This window comes from Rhineura floridana, chromosome 8 (assembly GCF_030035675.1).
Source record: "Rhineura floridana isolate rRhiFlo1 chromosome 8, rRhiFlo1.hap2, whole genome shotgun sequence".
Taxonomy (NCBI): Eukaryota; Metazoa; Chordata; class Lepidosauria; order Squamata; family Rhineuridae; genus Rhineura; species Rhineura floridana.
In genome coordinates, this window is record NC_084487.1 from 98,042,286 (window position 1) to 98,066,928 (window position 24,643).

A 24,643-nucleotide genomic window follows, 5' to 3' on the forward strand; every position below is an offset into this window, starting at 1 on the left:
CTATAGAGATGTTGTTGGATTCCAATCCCCATTAACGCACTGTTCTTCAAATTTGGGTTCCCAGATGTTCTTGGACTGCAACTCCCATCATCCCCAGCCAGCTTAGCCACTGATCAAGGGATCATGGGAGCTTTAGTCCAACAATATCTAGGGACCCAAAGTTGAAGAACACTGCATTAACCCCAGCCAGCATAGCTGATGAGTGCTGTAGCCCAACAGTATATGGAAAGTACCACATTGGCTAGCCCTGTCCTACAACCTCAGGCCTTCTATGCTTTCTATGCATCACTGCATACCTTGAATGAGAGAGCATAGACACACACCAAGTCATATTTCCTGCAAAGTGCAAGTGTATTATATTTGCTACAAACTCAACATGGATACCCCCTATTTATTGTCTTAAATTGTCATTAAAGAGAGAGATTGTGCCCTCCAAATGTTACAGGACTACAACTCCCATAAACCCTGACCATCAACTATGCTGGCTGGGGCTGATGGGATGGCCACAGGTTCCCTACCCCTGATCTAGGATCACACAGTAAAAAAAAAAAGGCCAACCTAAAACCATATACTTGGAGCATAAGATAAGGTAACTTTAAGGAAGTTCATGGACAGAAAGTTTCCCATCCCATATGGTGTAGTGGTTAGACATCAGATTAGGACCTGGGAGACCAGGGTGACCTTGGGCTAGTTACTGTCTCTCAGCCTAACCAACCTTACAGGGTTGTTATTGTGATAAAATTGGGAGGGGGGAACCATATCTGTATGCCATCTTGCGCTCCTTGGAGGAAATGTGAGATATAAATGTATTAATAAATAAAATTCTCCCTCCAGTAGCCATCTGTGCTGTCAGAAACAATTGTAATGGGGTCTGGGGGTCTGTCTAGATTAGGTTTTATCCTCACAACAACTCTGTGTGTGTGTGTGTGTGTGTGTGTGTGTGAGAGAGAGAGAGAGAGAGAGAGAGAGAGAGTGAGTGAGTGAGAGTGAGAGTGAGAGTGAGAGTGAGAGACCCAAAGTTGTCCTGTGAGCTTTGTAGCTGAATGGGTAATTGGATCTGGGTCTCCCAATATTAGTCTGACATTCTAACCCAGGGTTGGGGAACCTGTAGCCCTCCAGATATTAGATCTTAATGCCTTTCAGCCCCAGCCAACACAGCTGATGGTCAGAGATGAGTTCTATCTATCTATCTATCTATCTATCTATCTATCTATCTATCTATCTATCTATCTATCTATCTATCTATCTACATTCATATACCACTTGATTGTAATAAAACCTCTAAGTGTTTACAAGAAATATTAAAATTATTTTTTAAAGTTTTTTTTAATTATGGGAATTGGACAACTCCTGGAGGGCGTCAGGTTCTTTCTCCTTACGCTAACCACTACACAACAATTTTTCCAAGGAAGCTTACAGCATAAATGTTAGTCTCTGAGGACATGGATCACAATAAAATATATGTTCGCCTTATGTATGGCAGATGTCCCCAACCTTGGTTCTTCAGATGCGTTGGACTGCAATGACCATCATCCCCAACCAGCATGGTCAATGGTCAGGGATGATGGGAGCTTTCGTCCAGCAACATCTGAAGACCCAAGTATGGGGAAGGCTGCTGTATAAGTATCCCCTATTACAGTGGTTTTTTAAAAAAAGAATCTGGTTTTAGGAAATTGTGTGCATTAGTGTATCCACGAGAAAACCCCAATGCATTGTAAAGGATCCTGGGATGTGTTTTATGGGGCACATTCAGTTCATGTGGGGAACTAGCCAAACCTGTTTGGCCTCATTATTGTACTACCTGAACTGAGAGTAAGTCCCAAGGACACACCCAACACCTTCCTGCATCTGAACATTGCAAGGGACAATTGATTGTGATGTGCAAGCTTGTCTGTCGGGGAAGTTTTCCAGTTTATTACTGAACGAATTGATCTAATTAATATATTACTGATCTAATTGGAACTTGGGTTCCTTGAAAAACCACTGTCCCAGTACTCCTTCAACAGAAACTATACCCACACAGGCATTATCAGATTCAAAATATTTGGCTATCTGACACACAGCATATCTGAATGGAAACCATCCAGTTGGATAAATCTATCCTCAAACATTCATAATGTCAGAGGAAATGGTGCTCAGAAGAGGTTCATAGGAAGATGATGTCCTCCTCCACCCAATCACTGCCAAGCAGTAAATTCTGATGACCTTTGCTCTCCCACATGTATAATTCATTGGTATCCAGATTCACATTGATAAAACCTTGCTTTTCAGGTTAGGGTATCTTTAGGTTTTGGACTGAGCCTATTGTAGGCCAAACACAGTCAATCCTATTGGGGGAAAAACACTAATGAACATTGTATAGACAGCATCACCTTTCTTATCCAAAATTGTGGTGAAGCACCATAAAACAAAACAGTGGAAAACATTAGTATAATAAATTTGGAAATGTTCTCTGGCTCTGAGGTACTTTATTTATCAGTATCACAAGCTGTTTTAACCTCCTCTACAGGAAAATATATCAATAGACTGCAGTAGCCGCTGCGGAATGCAAGGGAGCCTGCCATTTATTTTAAAAAGGTGCACTTTGGGCAGTCACTAGAAGCCCAAAGTTAGAATGACCTCAACTCTTTGTGTGTGTGTGTTCTATTAACAATCTGATCAGCTAGTTTGCTCCGGTATGTTCTTTCATCCTATGGTAGTAGCTAGATTATGCCTTCTTGATTATGGAATGAAGATCAGCAGAACACTGACTTCTGGGGCTGCTGTGATGTTTTCCCCAGTTTTCCTTAATGACATTAACAGTTGCAAACTTCACCTAGAGCAGGGGTAGTTATCCTGTGGCACTCCAGATGTTGTTGGTGTTGTTTTTTAATAAACTTTATTAAGGAAAAATTATAAACAAGTGAAAAAAAGAAAAAGAAGAAAACAAACTTTTTACAAAACTACTTTTCTTCCAGCATATATATGAATAACAAAAAGGCATTACTAATAATATATATCCATATAGCATGTTATCAAAAATATAAATGTAGTTACATAGATAGATCAAAGCAAAGAAAATAGTTTGTATGGATACTTATTCTCCTGATACATTTGATTCCAGATGTTGATAAGACTCCAGCTCCCATCAGCCCCAGCCCGCATGGGCCAATGGCCAGGGAAGATGGGAATTGGAGTCCCAACGACACCTGGCGCTCCACAGCTTCTCCGCCCTCCTGGCCTAAGGTGTTACAGCTCCCCCCTCCTTTTTTTCTTTAATGGCCTAAGCTCACTTTCTTTTTCCAACTTTTTTCGAGCTGCCAGCCTGTACTGATCAGGCAAGAGTCACTTTCAATTCCTTTTTGAAGGGAGATCCCGCCCTCCTCCGGGGATTCTTGTCCTTTTCTCTCAACTTCTCAGCCTCTCTACTCATCCGCTCGCTCGCTCGCTTCCACCTCCTAGGCTCCAGGCCTTTTCTCCTCCCTTGTCCCCGCCCCTGGCCCCTCCTTCTTGCCGGCGCTGGCTGGCTTGCTCTTCTACTCACAGCTGTACCTCCCCGGCTCTCAGCTACTGCTGCCGCCGGTGCTGGGTCTGGAAAATGTCTGAGCGAGGCGGCTTCTATAAGCAGGAATTGAATAAGACCGTGTGGGAGGTACCCCAACGCTACCAGCACCTGACCCCGGTGGGCTCGGGAGCGTACGGCTCGGTGTGGTAGGTGGCGACTGCTCCAAAGGGGGGAAGAAGGGAGGGAAAGGGCAGGTGCTGCTTTTTGCATCAGAAGAGGAGGGGGAGCCCCAGGCAAAGGCTCAGCTCCAGCCCAGCAGGATTTTCCTTGCTAGAGCTGGGAGCGAACAATGCAAGTAACAGTTTGGCACAGGAGCCACTAGGCCTGCCTTGTGCGTTCTCGGAACTGGCTGGGCATGTATGGAAAGCGAGTGCACATAATAGGTGCGCCCGTAGCAAGGCAACTCTACTGGGTCTATGTGGAGCAAGGCTGCCTGCCTGGAATGTATACAGAGGCATGTTCACCGCTGGCGTTGGAACCTTGCTTTATATAACTGGGCTGCCCGATATTGGGAGCCTCCTTGGGTGCATAGAAGCAGGCGAGCGATCCATGTAGGTACACCCGGTGTCTGTGGGTGTGGAAAATGCACAGGGAGGCCTTGGCTGCTGTGCGTTTTGTGATGCTGTTAGCCACATATAACACGTGTCCATCAAAGTACACTTAGAGACAGGTATGATTCCACCTTTGGGGACAGCTTGGTGTGCAACTAGGAGCACAGGTCTGTATGTGTGCGTTCGTAAGCCAGAAGCAGCAGTGTGTATGTACAGAAAAGTGTGTGACACAAATTGATCATACTTCAGTATGGATAATGACTTTTGGGGTGGGGGACAAGAGATTCAAGATGGGTAAGGCGATCGGAACAGAAGTGCATCTATTCATACATACATAAAGTAAGAAAAGGCTTAGCTTTTTTGTCTTAGGTCTTGTGTGTGCAGAACCTGTGTGTGTATCTGTGGATAGTTGTGTGAAGTGGGCATAGTTTGATGGGCATGAGCTCGTATACATGTGTGTGCATGTGTTGACCTATAGCCCAATGTTGCGCATGGCAGGGGTTTTGTGTTTTTATTTCTGCCTTTTCCCTGCCCCCACTGGGGTACAGAGCTAAGCTACATTCACAATGCCATTCAGCTTGGAATTCCTCACGGGTTGCTAAGGGTGACGCTGGGCCATGCCAGCCACTGAAAGAGGCTTCCCCAGACTATTTTTAAGATCTCCTCCTCCGCTCACCACTGAACTGCGCACATGAATGGAACTCTGGTAGGGTGATGTTTTAATTCACTATTGTGGTCAAGCCCTGAACTTGTGTTGTTTTGGAGAATGGGAACAATACAAGTGGAGGCATGCTGTGAAATACAGTCCAGAATCATCTCCAAATAAGCAAAATATTAGTCCTGGTTCTTCCCTGCTGCCACCACTCTAGAGTAGCTTCAAAAAGATTGCCTAGTGGTGTGAGAAACCCTAATCTGACATAACTTTCTTCTTTTTCCAGTCACTTATCACACTGCATACTATGTGGGGTGACCTTGTGCTGGCTCTGTGTGTGTTGTGCAAGCAAGAAACATTGTCTTAACAATATTAATCATGAGAGTTCTCACAGGTTGAGGGCCCTGGGCATGGGCTGAAGCAAAGTTGTAGATACTGAGCAGGGTCTCTGGGTCCGGTCAGTATCTGGGTGAGTGATCACCTGGGGAAATCCTATGTATGGTCCTTTGGGCTCTATGGAGGAAAATGTGGGATAGAAATGCAATAAATGCATAAATATTTTCAACACAGGTACCATACAATCTCCTGTTGTTATGTGGTCAAATAGGAAGCAGAGAGTGGGAGTAAATTGACAGTTTTCATAATGGAGGGAAGCAAGCACTGGCATTCTCCCCAAGAATACACTGGGACTGGTGCTATTTAGCTTGTTCATCAACAGTTTGGAGTCAGGGTGAGGTGAATTAGACAAGCGTCTGGATGACACCAAATAATTCATAAGGGTGAAGCTTCTGTGAAAAACTGCCAAGGGATCTATCCAAACTTGGTGATTGGGAAGCAAACTAGCAAATAGGATTCGTGTAATAACGTGAAACACATTGGAACAAAAACAGTTTGTAATGTTACATATATGCCCTGATGGGGTCCTGTGAGCATGATGCAGAAAGGATATCTTGAGATTGTGGTAGACACCTCACCGAAGGCATCAACTCAGTGTGCAGTGATGGGGGGAAAGGCAAACTCTGTGTTGGAAATTGATTGAAAGTAAAGATGCCAGCCTCACATATAGGTCTTTAGTGAAGCCACATTTGGAATATGTGAGCAGTTCTGAACATCTTAAAATGGAAAATGTACAGAAAAGAACAAATACAATGATCAGGAGTAGGGGAGATCCTTCTCTATGATGAGAAGTTAAAGGATTTGAAGCTTTTTAATTTAGAAAAACACATGATTAAAGGAGACGGTTTATAAAAATTATGAACAGTGTGGAGGGAGTGGTTGAAGATAAGACTTTTCTCTCCTGTAGATTGAGCAGCAATAGGCTCAGAACAGCCAAAAGGAAGTAGTTCCATACAGGGCTTTGTAAATTTTTGGAACTCACTGCCACAGGATGTATTGGCTACTAGCTAAGATGGCTTTAAAAGGAGGCTAGACAAATTCAGGGAGGATAGGTCCATCCACAGTTCCAAGTCCTGATAGCTAAATGGAACCTGTTCAGAGGCAGTATACCAGACCCTGGGGGTACAAAGAGAGCAACTGTTGCCTTCATGCCCTGCTTGAGGGCTTCCCAGAGGCATTAGCTGGCCATAGTTGGAAACAAAATGCAAGCTAGATGGACCAGATGATCTGATCCATCAGGGCTCTTCCTGTGTTAAGTTCTTACTTAGCTTTTGTAAGGATTACTGAGAAGTGATTTGAGTACTCAAAATGTGTTATGTAAATGCCAAGTGTTTATGGTGATGTTACTCAAGTGAACATAGTCATTGTGTGGTGCGTTTTGCTGGGATCTAATGATATGATCCTGGTGGAACTGCAATGGTTTCAGTTAGCCTCTTATGCAAAGGATTCTGATGTCTTCAGGCCTGCAGCTTGTTGTTGCATTGGTGTCCATCACATGCTAAAGAATTGATTTTGCATGAGGTTGCCACTGTGTGATGGGTAAATATGCCATCCTCTGAATCCACTTAGTGTGATTCAAGTAAATGTATAGTTTGGTCATGTGGCTTGGAGGAAACAGGAAATTGAAAGCCCTGGTTGTGTGGTACGATGTGGTGGAAAAGCCCAGAATTCATTGTGTTGGCATATGCATTATCTGTTTCTTGTGTGTTTCAGACAAAAGCAGCATTTTATAGGTTAGTGTTGTGTGCGTTTTCACGTGCTGGTGTATCAGTGCTACAGCAGTGAACATATTGTGCCCTTGCTGACTAAACAATGACTGCTGATAAGACCAGAGATATGTTTCTTCAGATGGATGGAACCATGCATGCTCATTAACATCATGACAGTGATCAGAGAAGGCTAAAAATATCTTAGTCCTGAGAACTCCTGGGCTAGAAAAGTTCAGTTCTATCTTACATTTAACAAAATGTAAGAGTGTCACCACACAGCCCCCACTGGAGGACTTGTAGAGCCTCATCACAGTCCTGGATTTGCATGAAGTCAGGGCCAGGTGGAGGAACAAAAGAGAAGGCAGGTTGCACGATGGCAGCAGCTGTGGCATGGGGTGAGAAGGGATGGACGCTGACAAGGGAAAAGTGGTGGAAACAACAGGAGAGAACTGAATAGATTGGGAAGGGAGGGACATTGAGGGATTGTTTTAACAAGGAGAAGCACCAGAGATTATTTATTATTATTATTTATTTAATTTAATTTATATACCGCCCTAAGCCAAAAAGGCTCTCTGGGCGGTGTACATAGAGGATAAACAAGAAAATATATGAATAGAACAAATATAAGAAAATCAAAAAGCAAAACAAACAAAGAACAAAAACCAAACAACATCAGAATATACCAGTAATATGGACACAAGATACCACTAAAGTAATATTTTATTTTTTAAAAATTAAGAACTTGTTACACGTTTGAGCAATCTAAATTATAAGGTTATATAACATTAACAAAACTTGTAGTATTGCAACAATTTTATTGCAAAATCTGAATTTTTCATAAATAAAAAACATACTTTTACATATTGAAGTCTAATAACTGAAAGACAATAGAAAAAATATATACAAAATTAAGCTGCTGTTGCTAACAACATTTCTCTATCAGTATACAAGTATTAATGGCAGTTAACATGAATTTAATTTTTTCAGCTTATACATATTTCAATATACAGTTACTTTTTAACCATCTGATGGGTACCACACAGGAACTAACACAACAGAACCATTCTCAACTCCTTTCTCGCTGTACTCAAATTTTGTTTTATATCAGGACTTTTTCCCTCTCAGTGTCTCCCCCTGCTCACTCTACTAAAACCTCTGCTGTTTTTTAAAAACCACCACTTTCCTCTCAGTGTCTCTCTATCTCTGCTTCACTCAAACCTCTGCTGTTGTTTAAAACCACCACTTTTTCCATTCAGTGTCCCTCCTTTCTCACTGTATTCAAACTTCTCCCTCTTCCATTTGTGCCTCGTATGAGATAGAAAAAGGATGTGGAGCCCTCAAATATTCCATAGTACTTTCACACAGTGTATTTCACTCCTGGTACCATGTGTTGTCTTCAACATGAAGTTCCAGATTCAATGTAGTAATTTATAACAGGTATTTTATTAATATGTAAATGCCCTTATACGTACAACATCCATTAACTGAATTTAACCTTTTCTAACTGAACAAGCTGACAGGCTTACTCTTAAAGAGTCTATTCATCTTAAAGATAAAGCAACAAATATCACAACAAGGTGTGGGTATAAAGGGGGTTGCAGATAGGAGGGAGGCGGCGGCATGGAAATGGGGGTGGCCTGTGTGCAAGGAGGAGTTGGGAAAAGGAGGGAAAGAAGTAGGGAAAGGGGGTGAAGGTGAAGATGGGATGGGTGTTCAAAGGGGGCAATGGAATAGGAGAGGGGAGGAGGCATGTAAATTGGGGGTGGTCTGTATGCAAGGGGGAGCTGAAAAGAGGGAAGAGGTAGAAAAAAGAGGTGAAGGTGAAAAGGGGATTGCAAAAAAAAGGGAGTAGTATGCATGGGAATGGGGGTATGAATCTTCATCTGGGGTGAAGATAAAGGGGGTACAAAAGTCTGTAGAATAGGGAATGGTGGTTTCATAATTGGGTGGAAGGTTGAAAAGGATCCTTAGTAGATGTATATGTGGAAGGTGGAAGATACAGGAGGTTACCAAGGGGGTAGTCTGTGTGCAAGGTGGAGTTACCCAAAAAGAGGGGGAGGGGGAAGTATGGACATGGGGCTGAAGGTGAAAATGGGGTGCAAAGCAGGGCTGGAGAGTAGAAGAGAGGCAGCTTCAGAAATGGGGTTGGGAAGGTGAAAAGGGAGCTTAGTAGTTTCATGAGGGAATGGGAAGCTCTGAGGGTTAATTTAGGGGAGTGGCAGTGGGTTGGCAAGTACAGCAAGCAGGGGCACAACCCTGTGTGTGTTGTGTTGTGTTAGAGCGCATGCTTTGCATCAGAAGCTTCCTGATTCAATCCCTAGCATCCCCAAACAAAAAAGGGATCTCAAGTAGCAGTGTTTGGGACAGAGCTTTGTGTGAAACCCTCTGCAGTTGAAGTACACAATACTGGCCTAGAGGTACCAACAGTCTGACTCAAGGCAGCTTCGTATACTTGAAGAAATGACCAGCTTCGTATACTTGAAGAAATGACCATCTGTTTTATTTATCTTGCATCTATATCCCACCTTTCTTGCATCGTGGCACCGAAGGTGACATACATGTGGTTCCCAGGAGGTCTCCTATCCAGACACTGACCAGACACAGACCTGCTTAGCTTCAACAAACTGAATAGCTGCCTTATTCTGAGATAGGCTATTGGTCCATCTATCTTGGTATTGTCTATGTCAGGTCTGGGAAATCATTCACCCTCCAGATGTTGCTGAGCTACATCTCCTTGGCCATTGGCCATGCTTGCTGCGGCTAATGGGAGTTGTAGCTCAGCAACATCTGGAGGACCAGATGTTCTCCACCCTGGTCTGTGCATTGCCTATGGCACACCAAGGTGACAGACAGGAGTCTTCTGGGGATGTTGGGGCCTGAAGCTGGGACCTCCTGCATGCAAAGCTCTGTTACCAAGCTACAGCCTTTCCTTTATATTGCTTACATGCCAATTTCTCAGATGAGAACGTGATCTCATAGTGATCATGAAACTCCCTAATCATATCTGTTTGTCCCCAAGATTATTGTGGAGGTAAAAACCTGCATGATTTGCAAGATTTGGTAAGTCACGGGAATGCATCAGTTGGACATTATCATGGGGAAAGTATCCCACAATCTTAGTAACAGGAAAGAAATGAGTGTATGTTTACAGCCTGTCCATCTGTCAAAACATTTATTTTTTCCCTAACCACTTTGTGCTCAGAGACGTAGCAATGCCAGTGATTTTGCAGAGTCATTGTGTGAATCAGAAACAAAATTTTAATTTCTCAGAAGCACCAGTAGCAATGTGTCAATACTGGGAATTTTTTTTGCAAGAGTGTTTTAAGATCCTATTGATAACATCTTTCTGAGAAGAGCTGCTGCTTTCTGTCCTGCGCTGTCTGGTTTGGGTTATTTTGTTCTCTGGCTTGCTTACCTCTCACTTGCTCCCATGATTGCCTTCCCTGTGTATTTGTATAAGTGCTGTGACTCATGGCAAACTGGTTAATGGGAGTGTAGACTTAAGGCAGGAAAACAACAATCTCAGTTGAAACAATACTAGTTTGGGGGAAAGAAGCGGCCTATGTAGAAAAGAACAGGAAGCCACAGTCCTCTTTCATAGCTATGTATTCTCCTTCCCTCAATCGGTCTCTGAGTTAATAAATAAAATGTACTGCCTTCAAGTTGATTCTGACTTATGGCGACCCTATGAATAGGGTTTTCATGAGGCTGAGAGGCAGTGACTGGCCCAAGGTCACCCAGTGAGCTTCATGGCTGTGTGGGGATTCGAACCCTGGTCTCCCAGGTCGTAGTCCAACTCCTTAACCACTACACCACACTGGCTATATAGTTATATTCTGTCATATAAAACTCTGCAGAAATTAAGGATAAATCTTGGTTTGATTAAAATCAATTATTATTTTACTCTTGCACTAATTGTGTTGTCCAGAGATCTACTGTTGTTTGGAAGATCAATGTTCAATTTTAAAGACCTTTGATAGACTATATGATGTCAAGTTCCTCACCACTGCTACAAATTGTTGACATGGGCCTAATATATGCTAATAAAAGAGTATCCAAGGGGAAGGGCCATAGCTCAGTGGACAAGCATCTGCCTTGCATGCAGAAGGTCCCACATCCAATCCTCAGCATCTCCAGCCTGAAACCCTGGAGGGCAGCTGCCAGCCAGTGTAGGCAGTACTGAGCTAGATGGACAAATGGTCTGAGTCAGTATAGGGCAGTTTCCTATGTTTCAAGGAACTCTTTGTTCGGCACAACAGAAAAGTGGCTAATTTTCCATTTTAGAGAGAAGGGTTACTTTCTGATGCAAATATTTCCAGACACATGTCTTCCATGTCAAATCATATAATTCAGATATCATTAAGCAGAGGTTCAGCTTCACAGATTTTTGTTCAGAGAGGCAAATGGCTGCTTCGTAATTTTTCTAGATTCTTGTCTTTTTGTTGGGCTCTTGATTTTTAACTTATTTTTATTATTGTGACATTTTATGCATGGTGTACATTGCTTAGAATACTGAATGCAAAGTGAAACTCCTAAATTCAGTAAAAGATCTAGGTTTACAATAGTGCAATCTATACAGGAGCTGTGGTTTAATAGCTAGAGTGAGGGTTGGGGATCACCAGGCTTCTCCCTGCAGCCTGTGGGAGCATTCCCAGGCCACACTCCTCACTGGCCTTGCTCTGTGTTCTCCTCTGAGTGCTTGACTGCCTGGAATGTGTCCTTGAAATGTGATAATACCCCTTGCTTTCCCACATGGCAAGATGTGACTTTGGCCAGGCTGGAACATAGCTTAAGGTACAAACTAAAGAGACTCATCTGTTGCTCCACCCACTTTTGCTGTGGCCCCATCCACCTCTGGCATGCAGCCCCTGGAAGGGAATGCAGCCTTCAGTGTGAGAAAAAATTCCCTCCTAGAGTGCTGGACTGGTAAGACCAGAGGGGATCAAATCCCCCCCATGCCGTGAATCTCATTGGGGGTGCATTCAGACGTGGGCTTTACTGTGTTATTTTTCCTGATGATAATGCTAGTGCTTCTGTCCTGATTTCTAATGTTCCTTTCACATTGCAGTACCTGTTGTGTTATGAAATTGTGGATTTTTTCATCACTATACCGCCATGCTGGGCTAAATTTCTTTCACACTAGTGGGTGTGGTGTGAGTGACACAACAGCAGACGCCATCAAACATATCACACACACCCTCCATTCTTAATGCATATTCATGCTTCTGTTTGCTGGAATACCGTTCCAGGTTTCATTACATGAATGACAGTGGCATGATCCCAAGAAAACTACAGAAAAATAAAATGTCAAATTCTTGTAATTTTCCAGGTGGGATTTCAAACGGATTTTTTTCTGGAAGCAATTAACATGGAAGTGAGTGCTAATCTTCCACTTGATTCCACTAGATTTCCAGAAGTGGCTTTTACATTGTGTGAAATATAAGTTTCATATTTTATGTTAACAGGTAAGGAAATGTCAGGAAAACAGAATAAAGTGCTGTCTGAATGCAGCCTGGGTTATCTCCCAGCTGCCCTCCTTGCAGTTTTGTTGCAAGGACAAAATGGGTAGGGAAGACTCATGTACGTAGCTCTTAGCTCTTTGAAAGATATATACCCTGTCCTGGACAGGGTTACACTCCCCCTAAAGGACCGGGTTCGTAGTCTGGGAGTCTTTTTAGACTCTTCCCTCTCACTTGAGGCTCAAGTAGCCTCGGTGGTTAGGAATGCGTTTTACCAACTTCGGTTGGTAGCCCAGCTATGCCCCTATTTGAGTAAGGAGGACCTTACATGAGTGGTACATGCTCTGGTAACCTCACGTTTGGATTATTGTAATGCGCTTTACATAGGGCTACCTTTGAAGGCAGTTCGGAAGCTACAACTAGTGCAAAATGCGGCGGCCAGATTGCTGACAAGGACCAAGCGGTCCGAGCATATAACACCTGTTCTGGCCAGCTTGCACTGGTTGCCAATATGTTTCCGGGCTAGATTCAAAGTGTTGGTATTAACCTATAAAGCCTTATACGGTGCGGGACCACGATACCTTGCGGAACGCCTCTTCCAATATGAACCGGCCCGTGCACTACGTTCTGCTACGAAGGCCCTCCTCCGGGTTCCAACTCACAGGGAGGCCCGGAGGGTGATGACAAGATCTAGGGCCTTCTCAGTGGTGGCCCCCGAACTATGGAACAGTCTCCCCGAGGAAGTACGCCTGGCGCCGACTCTGCTCTCCTTCCAGCGCCAGGTCAAAACCTTCCTATTCTCTGAAGCATTTTAAGTTACACTGATTTACTTTTAAAAATGTTTATTGTATTGGATTGTTGATTGTATTTTAGTATTATTTTGTTATTCATTGTATTTTTATGCTATTTTATGTTCACCGCCCAGAGAGCTATTGCTAGTCGGGCGGTATATAAATTTAATAAATAATAATAATAATAATAAGAGGGGCAGGATAAAAAGGTGATTAATAAATGAACATCCTGTTGTGTAATTTGTAAGTCTCTAAATTGTGCCACATCTCTTAAAGTTTAATTTTAGGACAAAGGGTAATCAAGGAAGTAGCTTTTCTGGTAGAAATGTTTGCCCACAAGTGACAAGTTGCTCTAGGTCATAACCATTTTTTTGTGTGAATTCATGCAGCCTCTGAAAGACCAGTTTCACCCGTCATTGCCATCTGATGACAGAAGCAATAGATTAAGTTCACCACACTCTGTAACCAGAGTTTAAAGTGGGACACAGTGTGAACCTAAAAGTACCATCTCTAATGCATGTAAAAATATTTCTAACATCTGCATTGCTCAAGCTCTGAGGTTGTCTAGTACTTCCCCCACCAGTACTTTGAATCATTATGTGAAATAACAAATTATGAAATCTTATGCTCACTCTCACAGGAGACTAGTTCTTTCAGGTGAACGGAGCTTTCTTCCAAATGAAATGGTTAGGCTCAGACAGCAAAAGACACCCTCAGTGTAAATAATCCTGACTCTAAGCAGGGTTGTATCCAGTGCTGCTGTTTTGCTAACACAACATAGTTTTTCTTCCGCATTTAAACTTCCCCTTCCTCTCCTCCCCCCATGGGAGGAGCACATGGTTTTTATTTTGGTTTTTTATTGCATTTATATTCCACCTTTCCTCCAAGGAGCTCAAGGTGGTGTACAAAAAACATTCTCCCCCTCCCGATTTTGTTTTCACAACAACCCTATGAGGCAGGCTGAGAGACAGTGACTGATCTAAGGTCATCCAGTGAGTGTCATAGCCAAGTGGGGATTTGAACCCTGGTCTCCCAGGTCCCAGTCCAATTTTTTTACCACTGTACCACACGCTTTCAAGCTTTGCTGCATGGAAATGTTATAATGCTTGGAAATCTGGTATGCTTTAAGTGGTCCTAAGTGGCATGTTTAGGTACTGGGTACAGTTACACAATAGAACAACTATGTTTCCACTATGTAGGTCAGCGGAAGCTTCATGAGCCAAGACTTGTCCTTCGGTTGTGTAGCTGTGGCCAGCATATCCTGCCAGAAAAAGGGAAGACATTCTGGGGAAAAGGCTTTGTCTGTACACCATGTGTCCCAGTGTCAATTAACTTTTGCTTGCTCTGTGTTTTGGCTCATATTTGTTGCAAAGTTTTGCCTTTTCAAACAGTTTCTTTTTCCTGTAGTGGGGTAGGGAACTTGTGGCCTTCCAAATGTTATTGGTCTCCCAACTCCCTTCAGCCCCAGCCACCATGACCAGTGGTCAGACTAATGGAAGCTTTAATCCAACAACATTTGGAGAGCTATAAATTAGCCACCCCTGGCCTACAGGTTCAAGTTTTTTTTCTTGTAGTTGTGAGGGGTATGTGTAGAGATCCAGCTTATCTCAATTTGACAGTCTTTCAGTTTAAACGTTAAATCTTCAATTTAACATTCAGGCAGGGGGAATATTTATTACCTCTGAGTAAACTCAGGCACTCTTGTTATTTGAGTCATATCAGCTTTTTTCATGAATGTTCCTCTTTTTTCCAATAACTCTCAACCAATGAGTTCACCATTGTTATCCATAAAGGACTTTGTTTTCCTAATTGCACTTGATTTTTTTAAAGTGCCAATATAGCTGTGAAAAGCATTTGTGCCGTTTCAGAGTCTTTATTACGATCGAGGATCAGCAATACAAATACAATACAATCAGCTGGATATCGGAATAGCAATGAAATGCAAAATTACAGCAAGGACTGATTAAAAAGTAGTCCAGGAATGTCATAAAAGAATCAGGGGGGAAGGGAGTCGGGCTGGTTGGCAGCGTGTAGTTCCTTTCTGCGAACCATAGCGGCTACACAGAATGAGGCGACCTTTGCAGTAATCCAAGGATCCCGATCCGCCAATAAACATCGCAGAAACTCAGCCTCAGAACTAGGATAGAGATTAGCTAAAATTGGGAAAATAAACTTGTGGCAAGGTTAGAATAGAAAGGGCAACAGAGCAATACATGACACACCGACTCCACCTCCACAGCACCACAGGAGCAGGTACGTTCAGAATGTGGGACACCCTTATATCTGCCCTCCAATAGTGCTGAAGGAAGAACATTGAATCATGCCAGGGTAAATGCTCTCCTAAATTTCGGGGTAGATAGATTCGAAATATAGGAGGCGGGGACAAAGGGTTTCATATTAATGTGGCTTAAGGAGTAGACAGCAGCCAAGCACTGGTTGTTCTGGAGTTCAATGTCTCTAAGGCGTTGAATGATTGTTGTTTTGGCCCTCATATACCCTAGGGCCCCTATCGCTGGCAGAGAGAAGCCAAGAGATTCTAATTTGTTGGACAGTGTCTGCTTCCATTGAGACTGGAAGGAATCTTCCAGAGTTAAAGGGGGCAATCCTGTGGGTATGAATAGTAACTTCAGCCAATAGCTGAATCTGAGCATCCAAACTCGGGTCTCGATTAAAAGGGCACCCAGTTCCAAACGTAGTGCCACATTAGGGACACAGCACGGGACACCCATTACCAACCTCAGAAAGTTGGATTGAACCACCTCCAGCAATGTATAATTGCCCCCGCTACAAATTTGGGTCCCGTAAAGTAGTTGTGCAAGAGCCTTGGCATTAAACACCTGGACAGCTGCAGGGCTCGAGGACTGGAATACTATACCAAGGTAGCTAAAGGCATTAACTTGGACAATAGAATGATTGTCAATTTGCCACCTGTACTTATGTCTCTTCCTGGAGAAAACTAAGACCTTGCATTTTGCATAGTTGATTTTTAAAAGTTCATCAGTACAGAAGGCTGCAAGTTCTCTTAATGAGCGGCACAATCCAATTGGCATTTGAGAAAGTAAAACAATATCATCAGCGTACAATGAGCATGAGATATGTCTCCTCATAAGCGCAGGGGGATGAGAATTTACTGTCTCTAGGCGTTTAACCAATGGATTAATGTAAAAATTAAATAAAGAGGGAGCCAAGAGACATCCTTGTTTTATACCCTTAAAAGATGCAATTGGTGCAGACAGATGTCAAGCCCGATTGCATCTTACCCTTATCTGGGTCCTTTCGTGCAAACATTGAATTAAGCAAAGTAAACATCTATCAATGTTTGTGTCCCTTAGTTTCTCCCACAGCCTCTCGCAAGATATTATATCGAAAGCTGATTTGAGATCTATAGAAGCAGTAAAAAGAGCCCCTCCCTTGCGTAAAGAGCATTTTTCAGCCAGCATTTGCGCAGTGAGAGTACCAGTTATTTTTCAGGCATAATGATGGCAGTGAAAATGGGTCTTACACTCTTACACATACACACTCACACCCCTCTCTCTCAACAGCAGGTTTGTGTGTCCAGCTGCTTTACTTATAAAGAAATTTTCCAGGGAAAGAGGGAGAACATTAAGGCACAGACTATTTTTTATAATAAAAAAAATGGTGCTGCAAATTTATATATTTTCAGGCCTTCCTTAAAGAATCATTTAGTTGCTTTCAAGGAATAATTGAGTTGGAAGCAAGCAGGCAAAGAGCTGTTGGATAATTGAAGACTTTTGATTCACATCTTTTTCATATCTACTCAATAACTTTATTCAGTGGTGGGTATACAGTGGTGTGTGTAGTTCAGAATTCACTGCAATCGAGCAATGGCATGTGGGAAGAACAGGCAAATTAGAAGGTGAGGGATGTCCTAGGATAGCTTGCTTAATCAAGTTGATTGATTCTTCCTAACCACTGTAATAGGATTGCAGTATCTTCAATTTATGCCTGCGGGATGCGATTGATCCTAAACACTCCTAAGAACATAAGAACATAAGAAGAGCCTGCTGGATCAGGCCAGTGGCCCATCTAGTCCAGCATCCTGTTCTCACAGTGGCCAACCAGGTGCCTGGGGGAAGCCCGCAAGCAGGACCCGAGTGCAAGAACACTCTCCCCTCCTGAGGCTTCCGGCAACTGGTTTTCAGAAGCATGCTGCCTCTGACTAGGGTGGCACAGCACAGCCATCATGGCTAGTAGCCATTGATAGCCCTGTCCTCCATGAATTTGTCTAATCTTCTTTAAAGCCATCCAAGCTGGTGGCCATTACTGCATCTTGTGGGAGCAAATTCCATAGTTTAACTATGCGCTGAGTAAAGAAGTACTTCCTTTTGTCTGTCCTGAATCTTCCAACATTCAGCTTCTTTGAATGTCCACGAGTTCTAGTATTATGAGAGAGGGAGAAGAACTTTTCTCTATCCACTTTCTCAATGCCATGCATAATTTTATACACTTCTATCATGTCTCCTCTGACCCGCCTTTTCTCTAAACTAAAAAGCCCCAAATGCTGCAACCTTTCCTCGTAAGGGAGTCGCTCCATCCCCTTGATCATTCTGGTTGCCCTCTTCTGAACCTGGGTTGCCAAAAGACACTTCTTTGTAAAAAGGGGGAAAATTTCACTGGTGTGTCAGTACTCTTGTGCCAATGAGAATCTACTTCTAGTAACTCTTATACCAATAGCACTCACATAGTGCAAGGGGAGAAACTGGATGGAATTCGCGAAATGGTAGGAGAAATTAGCAATCAGAATTTCATGTTCAATCAGTGAGCAGTGCCACTCTCAATAAAGGATTGCCGTGCCAGCAATAGGGGTGGTGTAAGTTAAAATACCCTTTAGTGAAGACCCCCATCTGACTCCCCATCACTACCTTGTCCCTTTGCATTTCCACAGCCACAAAGGAGTATAGGATTCTGACTTACTGTGCAGCCAATCATTGCACACCACCAGAAGTGTATAGCATGCAGCAAAGAAATGAAGATCTCTTCTGGCAAGTGGCATAACTCCATCACTCTGATTCCAAATCTAGAAAACTAGGAACACACAAGTGGGGTCTTCATGATGGGATATTTTGCACAAAGGGCGCCTTTTAAACAAACAGCAAATATTCAAAAGTCAGGGTAAAAAAATAAAGGTCAAGCAAATAACACTTGTCTTCTCAAAACTGCTTGCAGTACATGAAATCATGGTAATAGTCCTTCCTAGCATTGGACACCTAAGAACATAAAAAGGGCCTGCAGGATCTAGTGCAGCATCCTATTCTCACAGCAGTCAACCAGTTGCCTATGGGAAGCCTGCAAGTAGGATCTGAGCACAAGAGCAGTCTCCTCCACTGTGCTTTCCAGCAACTGTTGTTCAGAAACATATTGCCTCCAACAGTGGAAGTAGAACATAGAACACAACACTAGTTCCACTCCTTGAGCGATTACACTTTGACGTAGATATCCAGAGGGTGGTGTTAGACACTGGGGGCAGGGCCAGCAGTGTGGACCCACTTTCAGAGTCATTGGTTAGAAGCCTTCACGTAGAGAAGGGGGCCTATGTTACCCAGCATTTTTACTGGCATAGCAACCATCTGTATAGTGGGTTAATAGGATTACCTTGTAAGACAACCACCTGTGATGTACTTCATCAAGTTTTGTTTTTGTTTTTTAAAGAAAGCCTCTCTAGGCTTGGAGTACCTGATAAATATTCATGTCTGAACCACAGTGCATCTCGGCATAGCCCATTTTCTGAATGGAAAATGGCCTCCTCTGGGTGTTCTTTGAAGGAATCATGTCATGCAGATGAAACAAATCAGCAATAATTGAACTGTGAGCTTGCGTTTACCTTAAAGGCAGCTAAGAAGCAGTCTTTGGTCTACATCGGGGTTGCCAACCTTTTTGAGCCTGTGGGCACATTTCAAACCAGGGAAACTATCATGGCACTACATGCACCAAGCACACACCATAGTTTATTCTATTGATGACAATGGAATGCTTCTTTCTGGCCTAATTTCAGCAAGGGAAGGAGTCACTGTGGGTGCCAGGGAAGAACCTGTATGGAAGCATGCGTGTGCTTGCATGGACACCATACTGGTGGCCTCTGCTTTGGATTGTGACAGTGAATACAGTTAAGGTATCACATAAATAAACTGTTTGAGGGCTGCAGATCGAATTGGAGTTCCTGGGATTTTTAGACTGGGACTAGACCTACCATGCACTATAGAGACTGTAGACATTGTGAGATGATAAGGCTCAGAATCTATCCTAAACTCATGGCTTAGTGGTAGAGCACATGCTCTACTTATTGAAGGCCCCATGTTGAATCTTTGAGCTTTAAAACCAGCTTGAGCTACAGGGCTAAGAAAGGCTTTGCCTGAGATTCTGGAGACCTGCTGCCAGTCAGAGTCCTCAATACTGAGCTAAATGGACCAATGGCCTGACCCTATAACAGACAATATTATATGTTGGGCCCTAAATATCTGAAAGACTGCCGCCTCCTTTGCAAGACCCTCTTGGGTGTTAAGATCAGCAGAGGAGACCATCTTGGTAGTTCCACCACCCTCGAGGGGGGGGGTGATGCCCTGGGAGAATAGCAGGCCCAAAGGTGTGGAATTTCCTTCCCAAAGAGAGATTTGTGGCACCTTCATTGTGTCATTTTCCTTGTATACTGAAGACGCTCATCTTTACCTTGGCCTTTGACACCTGAGATACAGCGTTTAGGATGCACCCTGTTCTCTTGATTGTAACTGTTTTTAATACTATATTTTTTAATTGATGTAACCCATCCTGGGACCTTACGGTAAAGGGTGGCTAAGAAATCAAATAATATTAATGTTCACATTATGGCCTTGGGTTGGCTAAGAGTATCTTCTGTACTGGTTGATTTCTTTCCTCACTTCACGTTGCATCTGGGATTATATGCAGAATATTGGCATGAGAAGGCTGCTACTCTGTGTTGTGTGACATTCTAGCTTCCTGGTTAATCTTCCTTTTGGTTAGGAAGGTTTCTGTCATTGCATGGGCTATAGGGAATTGTGTCACATTTCCCATATTGACTGCAACTGACCCATATCCCTTTCAGGACAGAACTTACCAGATGACACTAGTAAATACTTAACTCCTACGTTACACTTTGTCCAGTTACATAGTGCAAATTTAGGGAGACAGTTCAGTTCAGTTCTTTATTGTTACAGTCATAGACCAGAAAGTTGATGTAAAAGCTATGTACAATTTTAACAGATATACAGAATATACAGAGACAGCAAACATAATTAAAAAACAGTAAAAACTATGGAACATAAAACAATTTCATGGAATAGTGGGAACATCTGGGGGAATGAATACCCTCCGAGCTGATTGGACCGCAAAAATGTATTTTGCTGCTAGCAGGGTATTATCTCTGCTAGCCGCTGACAAAAGATAAGCAAGTAGGCGGTCTAGCGGTTTATGAGGAAATTTATTTATGATAGGAGTTATAAATTTAAAACGGATATCATCATATAAGGAACACTCAAAAACAACGTGAAATAAGGTTTCTATAGCATTGACACCACAAGGGCATAGACGATTTGGATAAGGAATGCGCTGGAATCTCCCTTCTAGTAAGGCAGAATTTAAACAGTTGAATCTAGCCTTCATAAAGGCTAGACGATATTTAGGGATCGTGAGGTATTCCAGATATGGGGCACTGAGTAGTGGCGCAAAACTTAAACCAAGGTGAATAGGGGAACAGGTCGAAGTGGCTGCGGTGATGGATTTTTGAAAGTCTATGTCACTGATATGCATCAGGATTGAAAGCTTAGCTAACTTTGGATCCTGAGACGCCAGATGTTCAATTGAAAGGCCAATACTTGCAAGATAATCTGTAAAATTTTTGGCCCATTTTGAAATGAAAAGATCTTCCCAAAGTAAAGGAAGATAACCAGATGAATAATCATATGACATTTTAAGCCAAAATTTTAGAGCAGCCATCCAAGCTTGGGACTTGAGTGAAGCTAGACCAGTTTCTAACCTGAGGACCGCCGATGGAACACATCTAGGAACACCTAGAATTTGTCTAAGGAATAGGGATAGAACCGCCTCCATTGAGGAATTGAAAGCGCCAATCCATAAGGGTACCCCGTAAAGAAGTTGGGAGATAGTTTTAGCTCTAAAAACCTTAATGGCAGCCGGAATATATTGTCCTCCTTTAGTGAAGAAGAACCTTCGGATGCCATTGGCTGAATTTCGAGCGGTAGAGATGGCTCCTCTAGTATGGGGCGTCCAAGACAATGATGAGTGAAATAATAACCCGAGGAAGGGAGACAGATGGTATCCAGCAGGAAAAAAAGGGGGTGTTCCAGTGAAACTTAGCTTAGTTCTGTCTCAGTCCTGTTTGGTTACTTCATGGATGGGGAATCTGTGGCACTCTGGATGTTGCTGGACTACAGTCCTTATTTTCCCTGACCACTGGCCATGCTGGCTGGGGCTCATGGGAGTTGAAGTCACAGCATCTGAAGGGCCACTGGTTCTCCACTCCTGAACTACTTGATTAGCTTAGCTTTGGACTTCTTTACATCACCCTGTAATGATGACAATCTGTTGTTTTAGCATTTGCAACTGTATTCCTAAAACAAAGGTAATAAGTTTAGTAACTGTTTAACTCTCATCCCTATCCCCAAACGCAGATATTAGTAAATATTTATATGAAATAACTTGTATTCTGTTTTATGAGATTGTGTAATTTTATTGTATTTTTTGATGTACACCGCGCAGAGAGCTATTGCTAGTCGGGTGGTATATAAGTTTAATTAATAATAAATAAATAAATATTCTGCTCTTCGTCCCTAAGGTGATCAGAGCAGTGTACACTAAAACCACTAAAAGAGCAGATATCAAGTATCTTTGTATTTCTCTCCAAACATATCTGGTGTGTTGCTAGATATTGTAGGCAGATGCCACTTCCTCCCAATGTCACATCAGATAAACATGTGTAGTTGTAAAAGGGATAATAAATGTTAAATAGTAATAGCAGTTTGTTATACAGTCATGACAGTGGCTATATACTATAGCCAGCGTGGATTTTTCACATTCCACAGTGTTAAATTGAAAATACCCCCCATGCCATTCTGATGCTTCCTATAAGCTCATTTCAAAACAAAACCTTACAAAACTTATAGTCCTGAACTCAGAAATGCCTGCTTAACAACCCTGTCAATTTTCATGGCGATACACAAAACAGTGAGAGAGAATAGAGAGTTCAAAGTCTAAAAAGAGAGAAAAAAACTCAGAGCCCTTTTGGACTTTTTTCTGTCAGAGTTCTCCTAATCTGTTGAAATTCATTTAAAATCAGCCATGTTCACAGAATACCTGTAATCCTAATACTGACCTTGCCCCATACTCTGACCTTCATCTTCTGCAGTTTAAAAGTTAAAAAAAACGCCTGGCTGATTTTTAATTAATTTAAGAAATTTTGGCTGGAACCCAATGATAATGTGGGGCATGCTCAGTAAAGAATCAACTGTCAGTGTTCTAAAAGCCTCACAGCTGCTGGGCTTGCCTAATCAGGGGGCCACACCCACACCAGACTTGATTTTACTTGAGATAGTCATGGCTTCCCTCAGAGAATCCTGGGAAGTGTAGTTTGTGAAGGGTGCTGAGAGGAGACTTCTGTTCCACTGAGAGAGCTCCAGTGGCCAGACTGGTTTAACAGTCAGCAGCTCTGATTAAAGCTCTGTGAGGGGAACAGGGCGTCTCCCAGCAACTCTCAGCACCCTTCACTAACTACACTTCCCAGGATTCTTTGAGAGAAGCCATGACTGTCCAAAGTGAAAGAAAGGCCTGGTGTGGATGTGGCCAGGGACAGCTTTGGTTTCAATTTGGGTGAGAGGCTACATGTGCCTGCTGTAGAATAAAAAGGTGGGGGAAACACTGAAAAGCAACGATACTGTTCACAATGTTTTCCTTTTGGGAAGGAAAAGGGCTTCCCTTTTCCCCAGTGCCCACCCACCCAATCTCATCCCCTCCCCATCCTCCACCCCTCCCTGCCCCTCCACCAGGTCAGTGTTGGACTATGACCTGGGAGGTCAGGGTTTGAATCCTCACACACCCATGAAGCTGACTGGATGACCTTGGGCCAGTCACTGCCTCTCAGCCTCAGAGGAAGGCAATGGTAAAACCACCTCTGAATACCATTTACCATGAAAACCCTATTCAAAGGGTCGACTTGAAGGCAGTCCATTTCCATTTTCAAACATGATTGCACAGAAACAAATCCCATTGAACTCAAAAAGTATGCAAATGATCAAACCCACCCTCCCTTCTCCTCCCTCCTATCCCCTCCCCTTCCCATCCCCTTCCAGTCCCCTCCTTCCCTTTCCCCCTCCCCCTCCCCTTCCTCTTCCCCATGGTCACTTTTACCTATCTTAAGCATGATTGCATGCAAGTAAATACCACTGAACTCTATAAGCATGCAAATGATCAAACCTGCCTGCCCCTCCCCCTTTCTTTGCCCCCCTCCAATATGCTCCCTCCCCCTCCCCTCCTCCTCCCCCCCATGGTCAGTTTTTTGTATCCTAAGCATGATTGCATAGGAGTAAATCCCATTGAACTCAATAAGCATGCAAATGATCAGACCTGCTTTCCCTCTCCTTTCCCTCTCCTTTCCCTCTCCTCTCTCTTCCTCCTCCCCAGCCCTCCCCCCCCGGTCAATTTTACCTATCCTAAGCATGATTGCACGGGAGTAAATTGCACTGAACTCAATAAACATGCAAATGATCAAACCTGTCCTTCGCCTCCTCTCCCCTCCTGCTTGCTCCCAGTTCTCCCCTCTGCCTTTCCTCCTTCTCCCTTCCCCATCCTCTGTGGTTAGTTTCACCTATCCTAAGCATGATTGCAGGGGAGTAAATCCCACTGAACTCTATAAGCATGCAAATGATCAAACCTGCCCTCCCCCTTCCTTTGTCCCCCTCCAATGTGCTTCTTCCTCCTCCTTCTCCCCCATGGTCAGTTTTTCCTGTTCTAACCATGATTGCATAGGAGTAAATCCCATTGAACTCAGTAAGCATGCAAATGATCAGACCTGCTTTTCCTCTCCTTCTCCTCTCCCTGCCTCCTCCCTTCCCCTCTTCTTTCTTCCTCCTCCCCTGCCCACTCCAGCCCTCCCTCCCTCCCCCCCGGTCAGTTTTATCTATTCGAAGCACGATTGCATGGGAGTAAATCGCACTGAACTCAATAAACATGCAAATGATCAAACCTGTCCTTCTCCTCCCCTCCCACTCCTGCCTGCTCCCATCCCAGTCCTCCCCTCTGTGTTTCCTCCCCTCTCTCCCCCTCCCCTCTCTCCTCCTCCCCCTCCCCTCTCTCCTCCTCCCCCTCCCCTCTCTCCTCCTCCCCCTCCCCTCCCCATCCCCTGTGGTCAGTTTCACCTATCCTAAGCATGATTGCAGGGCAGTAAATCCCACTGAAAATAAGCATGTAAGTGATCAATCCATTCTTAGCAAACTTGGGCAGGATCCCATTTCTTACCTTCCAGATTAAAAAGCAGGGAAATCCACTAATAGGCAA

General features: G+C 43.4%; 1 protein-coding gene across 4 annotated transcripts in view; it reads left to right on the forward strand.

Moving 5' to 3' along the window:
• Window positions 1-3,304: 3,304 nt before the first annotated feature.
• MAPK11 (mitogen-activated protein kinase 11) overlaps window positions 3,305-24,643 on the forward strand; it is a 63,508-nt gene continuing 42,169 nt past the window's right edge. Inside the window, exon 1 of one of the 4 annotated variants that reach the window (XM_061640192.1) lies at window positions 3,305-3,690. In XM_061640192.1, the coding sequence (XP_061496176.1) occupies window positions 3,578-3,690 (113 nt within the window). In that variant the 5' untranslated portion in view covers window positions 3,305-3,577. Of the gene's footprint in view, window positions 3,691-3,985; window positions 4,096-24,643 lie in introns of those variants that run through there. The other 3 variants (XM_061640196.1, XM_061640197.1, XM_061640194.1) reach the window with 3 other exon arrangements.